At 44.7% G+C, this 11500-nt stretch overlaps 1 protein-coding gene across 1 annotated transcript; it reads right to left on the bottom strand.

Moving 5' to 3' along the window:
- Positions 1–286: 286 nt before the first annotated feature.
- On the bottom strand, positions 287–3136 carry MEF29 (Pentatricopeptide repeat (PPR) superfamily protein). Its single transcript, XM_089981030.1, has one exon. The coding sequence runs from the start codon at positions 2949–2951 to the stop codon at positions 567–569; it is 2385 nt and encodes a 794-aa protein (XP_089837156.1). The 5' UTR covers positions 2952–3136; the 3' UTR covers positions 287–566.
- Positions 3137–11500: the final 8364 nt, after the last annotated feature.

Below are 11500 nucleotides of genomic sequence, written 5' to 3'. Positions count from 1 at the left end.
TATTCCATGTACATAAGCCGTGCCGGACAAATAATTTTCCTCTATAAGCACTAAATTGGCTATAGTCTTCCATATCTCTATTTGCGGTGGGTAGGAGCTGTCAGTGCACGTCTCCTTGTGGTGGGACATTGCAGGTTCAAAACCCAATGGTACGATGAATAATAACTGCTGGGGGTCTGCCTAACCCCAGCTTGCCTCTAAAAAAAAAAACCCTCTATTTGCTGAATTTTCTTTTAAGATATTTATTTTATCTGTTTATTTTCCTTATTCTTTGGCCGACGATGGAACTAGTTGAGAAGTTGATAGATCAGCCAGTGGCTGTGTCAGAGAAAGATGATCACACGTTCTGAAGCAATCCCTCCAGCTGAAAATAATCTATTTCATGAGCGATCACCATTAATGAAATGGTGGAACCTGTTTGCATCTCCAACACTAATGCCTCTTTTGCTTCTCAGATGAAACTTTGGGGGGTTTCAGGTTAAGTTGGTGGCAGTACTAAGAAAAGATACTCATATTTTTGTAGCCCAACCTGCTGGCCTTCCATCAACTAATTGCAATGGCTGATCTCACCAATAATCTCCGCAGGAGCAGGAACCATTACTAAAATGGTGGAACCGGTTTGCATCCCTAACTATAACAAGTCGTTCTGTCACCTTTGATATAAACTTTGTGGCAGTATGACAATCTAAACAAACCCGAAGGTTCTTGATGATCCTTATGGGCGTCCCAGGTTCTGTACTGATCAGTCCAAGAGCAATAGCCAGCTTCTCACTATGGACATTGAGCATGCTTTCCTTCTCTTCTTCCTCCACGTCATGCAAAACCAACTCAGTTGTTGCCCTGTAACCAGCTTCCATCATCCTTCCAGCCAACTTCTCCAACATTTCATATATTTCACTGGATCGAGGGTGTGTTCGGTCACCAGATCTAAAAGTATGCACCTTGTCATCAAGCTCGATGAGTGTGCACCCAGGCGTCTTCACCATCTTCCTGCTCTTCACCAATTCCCGAATCTTGGCAGCCTCCTGCCACCGCCCACTCGTTGAATAAATGTTGGAGAGCAGCACATGGTAGCCCACGTTCTCAGGCTCCAACTCAAACAACTGCTCAGCGACAAGGTTTGCCAGGCCGACATTCCGGTGAACCATACATGCTCCGAGCAGGGGTCCCCAAACACCCGAAGTGGGCTTCATGGGCATTGCCTTTATGAAATCAAGCGCATCATCAAGCTTACCAGCCCGGCCGAGGAGGTCAACCATGCACGAGTAGTGCTCAACCTTAGGTGCTATTGAGTAGTCATGGCTCATTGCTTTAAAGAGCTGCCACCCCTGGCTAACCAGCCCCCCATGACTGCAGGCAAACAGCAAGCCAACGAAAGTGATGCAGGTTGGCCTCGTGCACGAATTCAACATGTCTGAAAAGAGCTCCAAGGCCTCCTTGGCATGCCCATGCATGCCATAACCAGTTATCATGGCATTCCAAGAGACAACGTTTCTGTCCTGCAACTCATCGAACACACTCCGAGCCCTATCAATGCTTCCGCACTTGGCATACATGTCTATCAACGCGGTAGAGACGTATACGTTACACTCGTAACCCTTCCGGATGATAAACTCATGGATCCATTTGCCGAGCGTCAGAGCTCCCAATTGAGAACAAGCGGAAAGAACGCTGGTTACTGTCACCGGGTTCGGTTCCGCATCCTGCGATTGCATCTGGTGGAACAGCTCGACGGCCTCTCTGGTGCACCCCGTCTGCGCATACCCGGAGATCATGGCATTCCACGAAGCCAAGCTTTTATTGGGAGTTTGATCGAAGAGTTGCCTTGCGGACTCTGTATCGCTGCATCTCGCGTACACGGTCATGAGGGCAGTCGCTGTCGACACGTTGCAGGCCATACCACCCTTGATTGCATACCCATGTACAGAGTTTGAAAGCTTCAGGTGCCCAAACGGTGAGAAAACCGGAATAACCGCCACGATCGTGCTCGGATTCACCTTCACGTCCTCAATCCTCATCATGCGAAACAAGGAAACAGATGCTTCAACATCAGAATTAAAGGAATACGCCGATATCATCGCGTTCCAGGACACGGCGTCACGATTCTCTATGCGATCGAAGAGGAAGGCGGCATCTTCAATCTCTCTGCATTTCCCGTACATGGAAACGAGGCCGGTGACGACACATTCGTGGAGTTCGTGACCGGTCTTGATGGAGGCGCAGTGTACCTTCCTCCCAAGGTCCAATTCCTGCAACTCTGCAGTCGCCGGAAGAACAGCGGCGAGGGTGGTCCCGTCCGGTTCTTTACCCAAGGACACCATCCGCCCAAACAGGTCCAGAGCTTCTTGGAAACGGCAGTTCTGCACGAGCCCGGAGATCATGGTGTTCCATGACACGGTATCACGTTCGGGAGTTCTGTAGAACAGTTGGCGTGCGGAGTCCAAGTCCTGGAGGTTCAAGTAGAGGGCGGTGAGGGCGGAGGAGACGAACCGGTCCAGCCCAAAGCCGTGAAGTATGGCATGTGCATGGAGTTGCCGGCCAGTAGACCGGGACGACTGGAAGCCGGCGGCGGAGACGGCGAAGGAGAAGGTGAAGTTGTCGGGCGTGAGGCGACGGGAGAGGAGGCGGGAGTAGAGGGAGAGGGCAGAAACAGGGGAGGCGTGTTGGGCGTAAGCGCGGAGGAGTACGTTGAAGAGGAAGAGGTCGGGTTCGGGGATGGCGGAGAAGAGGGAGTGGGCCTGGGAGACGCAGCCGAGATCGGAGAGCCTGTGGGTGAGCTTGGTGGCAGCGATGAGGTTGTGTTGCAGGCCGCTGACGATGAGCTGAGACTGGATCTGGTTCAACTGATCGAGGGTGGAGCATTTCTTGAGGAGTCGAAGGTAGAGGTTGGAATTCAGGCTTCCCCTCAGCCTCAGCTGCTGGTGGTGGTGGGAGGTTGCAGCATATAACATCTGATCTGATTAGCCAGTGCCAGTGGTGCCAGCGCCACCGGTAGAGGAGCTGGTCATCCAGTGCAGCCCGTCCTGTACTGTCCCTCCCCTCCCTCAGCCGGATCAGATTGAAAAAGAAATTGAACTTCCGAGAGTTTCAAAGTAGTTTTTACTTTGAACACATTTGAACGTGGAAGCAGATCAGGTCATTCTGAACATGAGCTTTTTGGCTCATGCCAACATCGTGGCCGTCCGTTTTGTATTTAAAAAAAAAAAAGCTAAAAAGTCAGCAGAACGGTTATATGCTACGTGGCATTCATCCAAAATGAAAACAAACGGCCACGATGTTGGCATGAACAAAAAGCTCATGTTCAGCATGACCTGATCTGCTTCCACCATCCTTCCCATTCCCCTTTGTAACTGAAGAATCCAGCCTCAATCAAAGTCCCCCCGGTGGTCTCGTATGGTAGGTATATAGCGCATGTTCCATTTGTAGAACATAACTGCGATGTTGATTTTCACCTACCCGGCCCGATTCAAATGCTTGGGTTATTCCCCTAAAACCCTTTCGTTCCTTATCCACCGGGTCTTCCAACATATAATCTGGAACCAGGCCATCTGGACTTTCCTTGACGAGAATTTAACGGAATACCAGCTTGCTACAGAGTCATCTTCTATATCCCCTCTCGTCTTCCACTTTCTTCCGAAAAGTTCTTTATCAAATTTATTTACGGTTTTTTTTTTTCTGGATTTCGTGTAACTTTTATTATTATCGTTGTTGTTTAGTTGATATTGAAATAGCTATTTTTTTTTTTTTTTTGATTAGCAAGCTGGGGTTAGAAGGACCCCACCAGCTTACATTGCTATCAGTTACAGTGCATTAAGATCAGGAAACCATTCAGGCGGTGTCTCTCCAAATCCTGACACAATCAAGGAAACATAAGGGAGCTAGACTGAATGTAGTTGAGATCTTTGTCCACGTGTTTCCACTAAAATCATGGGAAACAGCAATGATCAAACAGGGTAGAAGATTCTATGGAGAGCGTAGTCCTATTTTCCAATAACCTGCTAACAAAACCCATTACATCACTCCTGGATGATTCCACAATGATCTTGTAGGATAGTGGAATATTCTTCATAATATCAGCCCAATACCATCCACTCTCTTCTTAACGTTAGATTGCTTACTCTGTCGCTTTGCTCCCTCACTATGCATGCTCACTCTTTCGGTTGCTATTGCTCCCTCTTTTAGGCGAGGGAAGAAAAACAACAAAAATGCAACTAATTTCTTTATCAAGTGAGAGCTAGCCCCTTTGCCCTTTTGCTTAAACAACAGCATTAGTTTGAATCTAGGTGAGGCGCTCAAGACCTGTTTAAACGTGAGTGGAGCTTCCAATAATCCTACTACCGCTCATTCCACCCTGCTGCGTGCACCACCCGAGTATAAGCAATGGGGGTAGATTGATACGATAGAAACTTTTGGTAAAATGCCTACCCATAACCTAGCAGATAAAGTACATTACATAGCTAGTTTTCCGTTAGGGATTGGCCACTTAGTGTGTAAGCACAGCAATGAACCGCGGTGAACAGGGGACTATTCGAGCTCATGATAAAACAAAAGAGTGAAAGCAGGAATCATCATATGGTGTTGTAAAGGCTATTCTTTAAAAGAGAAAGGTGCAAGTAGAAGCTTGCTGACTTCAAAGCTAATGGAGCTTGGCTTTCACTTTCTGAACTCTTTTGACTGAACTATCTGACATTGCCGCTTAGCCAACCTTCTACCGACCTGGTTAAAATTAACAACCACTGGACACGGCTTGAGTACTTTGTACTTTCCCTCGTAGGCAAAGCTTCTCTTTGAGTAACCAGCCAGGCATAAATTGATGGTCCTTGGAGTTCCTCACAGTGAATATCCTATCTGCCATTTAGTTTTTGTAATACTAAAGATGTTAATCTTTATCCAACCTTCATTCGGAGCAGTCCACCAACCAGCATTCAACCAATTTCAATAAATCCAATGAGATTCAACACCTGGAAACGGACTTCATTGACAATCATCACAACCAAGCTATTCTCATTTACACACCACTCCTGAAAAAAATATTTTGTTTCTGATTTTCCAAGTTTTCCTACGATCACCTGAAACAAACCATCCAAGCCTGATAAATGATTTTATCCTTAAATTTTTGTTTTCCCCACCATATCAGGTTTATCCTTCATACTAGAATTTGGAACCTTCTTCCTTTCAAACTGTCGAGCAGTGGCCTTCCACACCAACTTTGCATGTGATAAAGAGATGGTCAACATTTTCTTCCTCTTTGGAGAAAAATACACATTTACTTGTCATTTGAACACCAAGGTGCCGCAACCTAGATTGAGTGGGTAAACGATCTCCAACTGCAAGCCTAAGAGTCATGGCAGCTCTTGGCAATGCTGAATTCACCACTTGGTTTCCATTCCAGAATATCATCACCTTCTCCAAATTTTTCAAATCCTTCCACTAGTTCTCTCACCTGGACAACAACATTCTCATCAATATCCTTAAGACAGTCCATTTTTAACTGACAAGAAAACATAGAGTTTGACGATAACATGTCTGCAACTTTGACATGACTGATACATTTAAGTAACTCAGAAGTGGCTCGATCTAATTCAAATAAACAAAATAAAAGAAATTGTCCCACCCAAGGATCGCACCAGAAATCAACCAACTTTCCGTCATATATCTTTTATTGAGCTCCTTTTTCAATACTTTACATGTTGTTCAATGTACTTGGCCAACCCCAAGAAACTCTCCTTGGGTATCATTTAATTTAAATCAATCTTTGCCGATCATATTTTTTACAAACCAAACGGGACCAAGGGTTGTCAATCTTTGCAGCAACTTTCCATGGCATTTCAGCCATCAAAGCTGTATTTACCTCCTCCACACGAGGAAGGCCAAATCCGCCGTCTTCTATAGCCTTACAAGCTTCATCCCAAGAAATCATATGAGGGTGTCTCCCATGGCCATGGTTGTCCCATAAAAAATTTTAGAATAAATGCTTAATTTGATGGATGATTTTCTTTGGGAGTTGAAAACACATCAACCAATAAATTGGGTAGGAGGTCAACCGATTTAATCAAAACCACGTACAACCATCGAAATAGAGCTATCACTCCACATACCTAGGGTGCAATGAATTTTGGTCACTAAAGGAGCGCACAAGTTGGCTTTCAGTTGGTCAGAGAAGATGGGCAGCCCTAGATATTTATAAGGTAAGCTCTCTTTTCGCATTTGATGAGCTCTGGAACTAGGAATATTAAAAGGAATAAAAGTTGATTTCTCCTTACTAATAAGGAAGCCATAAACTCTCAAAGTGTAGAAGGATTTTGTGAAAGATTTTCACTGTAACCATCCTTGATGAAAAATAAAGCATCATCTATATAAAAGCTATGTCCCCAATCAAAACCATGGACTGAGGCTGGGAAGATCTCTCGATTTTTTTTTTGCTTTAGAAGTCTCTGTCACAATCTCTTCATGACGATCAGGACCAAATACGGGGAAAGAGGGTTTCCTTGTCGAATGCCTCTCGAACTCTAGCATTTGTCACTAGGTTGGTCATTAATCATCACTGCAAAGCTTGGAGTCTCAACACAAACCATTATGCTGTCAATCCACTAGTCACAAAACCAAAAAGAAAATTAAAGAACTGATAAATCTCCAATTGACACGATCATACGCCTTGGCCAAACCAGATTTGAAAATGATATGATAATTTTTAATGCTACAATTCAAACCAATTTTCAATCATTCATTGCTTAGAAACCTATATATAATTGTATATATGAGAGAGAGAACATTTTGTAAAACTGAATTAACTCAGTTTTGCAAGAACCAGGTTTTTGTAAAACTGGAGTCCGAAACAGGCCACAAAAACCCATATATGGGAAGTTAACGAAGTTCATGCTCAATTAGGTTTTGAGCATCATCTGAATGCACAAAAAGGGATTTGAGTTAGGTGTTTTTAAATCACTCTCACAATTCGCCCCTTCAATAAAAAACAAATTAACAACAGTTAATCTTTAATAAAAAAATGACCTTATTGTCCTCTAAAAATGACACATTTTTTCAAATGCCCTTCAATTTGTGAAATTCGCCCAATGTCCACAATCACAAATGTCTGACCTTTTAAAGACTTTTTTAGCATGCACACGAGTTGTCCTAACCTCGCAATGTCTCACTAAAAAGTACATTTGCATAATATTTTTGTGAACCTCACTAAGATCGCAAAACCAAATTTGTAAACCTCCTTTAACAAAAACCTGTTGAACTTCATAAATATTATATATAAATATTATATGAGATTCGCATATATAATATGACATTCACGAGATACCATGCAAATCTCTTTTGAGTAATTGATCCTCAGAGAGGTTCACAAATATATGGTCACATGTGCATATAAGTGTTGCAAATGTCCTCTCACTTTGGTCGAGCTACGCATATAAGGTACAATCATCTCATATATACTACGACATTTGCAAGATGTCATGCTAATCTCATATAAGTAAACAATCGCAACACATATTTGCAGATCACATTGAAGATAATTTCATCCAGAGAGATTCACAGGCATTGTTTGTGAAGGTCGTACATTATTTGTAAAAAGTAGATCTTTGTATAATAGTGCAAAGGTCTAAGACATTTGCAACACTAATATACGAACGTCCCCACATATTTGTGGGTCTCTGCACTATTAACTCACTGTTCAGGTAGGTTAATAAATTGCACTGTTAGTAGGCTTTGTTTGGAAACTGGTAGTGGAGTTTATGCATTTGGAAAAATGGCAGCTGCGCAGCTGCCACCTCTGAGAGGTGGTAGTTATCAAATCCATTAGTTTACTCAAATACAAACAGGAAAACAGGAGGGAACCTCACTTCCCATCCCAAATGCATGAACTCCCACCCCAGCTATTACTTCCCAAACCTCCACCACACCATGGTATTTTGACAAGTTTTTACCAAAATACATTAACTTCCATCCCAGCTACAGGTTTACAAGCATAGCCATAGTCATGTAGACCATGCTTTTGGTAGATGAATCTATCACAAAATCTTATGGGGATCAGATCAGTTCCAAATACTGAACCTTGTCATGTGGTCTAAGTGGATCTGAATCCAAACTAAACCAAAACCAACTCATGGAAAGTTGGATTCAATTTTACCTTTCATGGTTAATACTAAAAACCAGGGATGATGTCAGCTTTATTCATAAAGGAGGCATGCCTGCGGCGTGATTAATGGAGGGGGGAGGGGGGAGAGGGGAGAGGTGTCAACGCTGTTTGCCTCATATTTTCCCTCCTATTTCTAATTCCCATGATTTGTGGTCCATTGTCTCATCTTGAGCTTGCTAACGGCGTCACGGTCAAGACGAACTGGCTGAAACCTTTGCTCAACGGATTCCCTGCCTTTTTTTGTTTTTTAAAGATAAAAAATAGGATCGAGTTTTAGGCTCCCGGAGATGAGAGGAGATATGGTATTTAATGAGGGTATAATTAATACCACCTACATTTACAATTGTTTGAGAACACTGATTTGGGAGATGAGGCCGGTGTCAGAGTGGCGATGGGTCTCATAGGATGTTAACAACTTCAACCTCGTCTAGCATTTTATCTCCACTCCCATCCTCTCTCTCTCTCTCTCTCTCTCTCTCTTTTGCTTCTACAACACCGGCTCCCAAATAAAGCCTTTGTGTGTTTGATTGCCCAGGACGCGACGAATGCGGGCTGCAGCAAACCAAGCGTCTCAAAAACATTGTTTCAGCGTTCCACACCCTTCTCCCTTCTCTTCTTGAAATGGTGGGAACAGAACAGCGTTCCCACCCTTTAAAAAAAAATTGAGCGGATTATATCCTTGACTCCCCCCTCATCTCTCTTTCTCTCACCCTTGTGGCACCACCGGCTGCAATCTTGGACAAGGAATCGCCGCAGGAATCAGGTGCCATCACATGGCACACTTTGCTGCACCTGGCTGCCCTTCGTCTCCTTTTGGGCCCCATAACTGACTGTCAGCCAAAGATAGCAGCCAGGTGCAGAGGCACACTCAAAAGTGTGCCATGATGTCCCTTGATCCTGGCTCATCGAACACCCTTATTTTTTCAGTAAAAAATAAAGAGAGTTTAAAAATCAACAAGGATACTTTGGTGCTGCATTTCAACCTAAAGACAAAGTCTCGAAGAGGAGAAAAACAACTTGTATATCAAATCAGAGTCTGATCCGATGGTCTCTCGAACACATGGTTTTGAGATTAATTTCAGCCGTTCAATCTTTAATGATCGAGATTTCTCATCATTGAAAGCATCAAAGGTCCTAAAAACACTTGTGGAGCCCATCTAAGATAAGAAGAATACATGCATGCATGCTGTTTTAGAGACCATTCATCTTATGGATGACCCGTGGCAGAGGTGGCACTGATGGATTACCGTCACTGCTGCCGATACGCCCCAAAAAAAATAATGTATGCGTAGCAGCGAAGTAGACTATTCTAAACCTGGGCGTTACCACAGAGGGCACACTGCCCAAGACAGAGCGAGGACGGTGGCTAACAGGCTAATTGTATTTCGCTGTTTCGGTGAATGGTGGTAGATAGGTAACGAATATCAGCCATCACGGCCGGTGAGGGCACTGTGGGCAGGGAAAGACTTCCCAAATCCTCTGTCTCACTCTCTCTCTCTTTGCCTTTTTTTTTTGTCGGTAGAGGTTGCTCCACGTCTCTTTCAAAGTCAGAGAGGCCACCCTGTTCTAACCCCACATCATCAATTCATCATCCTGGCCTTTCCGACCTCAGCCCTTCCGTAATAACCAGATTTGAGAGAGACAGTGTGTGTGTGTTCCATTGCCCTCCATGGCCTCTCGGGTCTTTCTGCTCTCTCTCCTCTTATTCGCGATCTTGTCCATCTGTGAAGCACAGAGTGCACCGGAAGTTTCCCCGGTTCCCCCGCCGCAGAGCGGAGGAGATGCTCCCGCTCCTTCCCCATTCTTCCCGAGGTTCGGTCCGCCAGCGCCGCCCTTGGCTCCCGCCTCCGCACCATCGCCCGACGTCCACAACGTCAAGTCCCCTCCGGCTCCACCTCCCTCCGACGAGGCCCCTTCGCCATCACCGGAGGGCGCCTCCAGAAACAGACAACAGAACGTAGTCAGCGACGGCGGTGTTTCCGACCAGAAAACTTCCGATGGTGATGGGGGACGGAAAGCAGGTCGGCTGGCCGGAACCGTGATCGGAGTGCTCATCGGTGCTGCCGTCCTCACCCTGGTGATCGTCATCTACAGGAAGCGCCGGGAAAACATGCGACGGTCGCAGTACGGCTTCGCTGCGAGGCGGGAAATACTCTGATTGCCCACTTAATGTTTTGATTCTTGACGACGTTTGATTGTTTCCATTCTTTTTATGGTATGGTTCCGATCTTTTCTTTCCCTTTTTCCTGGTTTCTTTTATAATTTTGCTTTCTTATTCCCGCATTGTAGAAAAGCAAGAATTTCTAGTTGCAATTGAATGATCCGTAATTCTTTGATATCTCCTCTTTATTAGCAACCAAAATCGAAGCGCAATTTCTCCCTCTTTTTCTTTCTTTCATGTTGGGGGATTTATAATTTTTCGTTTGGGTTGAGCAGTCCTGTTGTTGTTGTTATTGTGTGACGCCTGCTTTTTCCTCCATTTCATTTCTCACTGTGGCGTTTGCAATGTGCTCGATCCGATCATTGGATCTCCTCTCGTTTTTCTTGAGAGAGTGCCAGGCCAGCTGACGACGATCGGAACGTGAGCCTTGGAGCTTGAGCTTTTGCTCTCTCTCTCTCTCTCTCTCTCTCCAGTGAAGTTAAGTAGCCCACATGCGTCCTTTCCGTGTGAAATCACGGGGCTTCGGCAACCGAACGGTGCGTAGATCTAACGCGTTTGTTTGCGCGGGGATCTCAGATTGTGCCTTCCGAGCACTGGGGAGCCTCACCTTTTGGATCCTGTATTTATGTATTCCTAATTTTTTATTAGGATAATTTATACAAGTGTAACCGGCACGTTAGCACTTGCAGTTGGAACCGGAAGCCATATTTTAAAATTGAAAGTGAGGGGTTGTGATTGTGCAAGGGCACTTTTGCAAACACAGTAAGCACATGCGAGTGCGACAGCTTTGCCGTGCCTGCACGATTTCATGTATGTATTATTATCTATCGAGTCTGCAATTATATGATCAAGTTGGTGGTGGTACAGCTGGTTCGTAGGCAAAAAATGCCAAACCAGTTGGCTGCACCCGTGGAGTCCTTGTCTACTGATTGAGACACATTACAAGGGACGCTTGCCCGTGGTCTCTCTCTCTCTCTCGGGTTGGATATGCACCATTCATTGTAGGAGGAATGATTAGGGCACAGGTTGTGTCTTGAGATGCAATAAAGAAAGAGGCGCACAGGTAGTTGAGGGATTCAATTTTGGATCTTTGTTATGCAGACCCGGAACAATCACCCATGACTTCTTGTTTGTTGGTCCCGATTACTTTATCAGCTTCGGAGTTGGGACTTGACCATTGCTTTCAATGCTCT

The sequence above is a fragment of the Nuphar pumila genome, chromosome 11 (genome assembly GCF_984573655.1).
Source record: "Nuphar pumila chromosome 11, dmNupPumi1.hap1.1, whole genome shotgun sequence".
In the NCBI taxonomy this organism is placed as follows: domain Eukaryota; kingdom Viridiplantae; phylum Streptophyta; class Magnoliopsida; order Nymphaeales; family Nymphaeaceae; genus Nuphar; species Nuphar pumila.
This window is presented reverse-complemented; position numbering and strand designations above follow the sequence as displayed.

Coding starts and splice junctions, on each gene's coding strand:
- MEF29 (XM_089981030.1), bottom strand. CDS start 2,951: ATGTTATATGCTGCAACCTCCCACCACCACCAGCAGCTGAGGCTGAGG.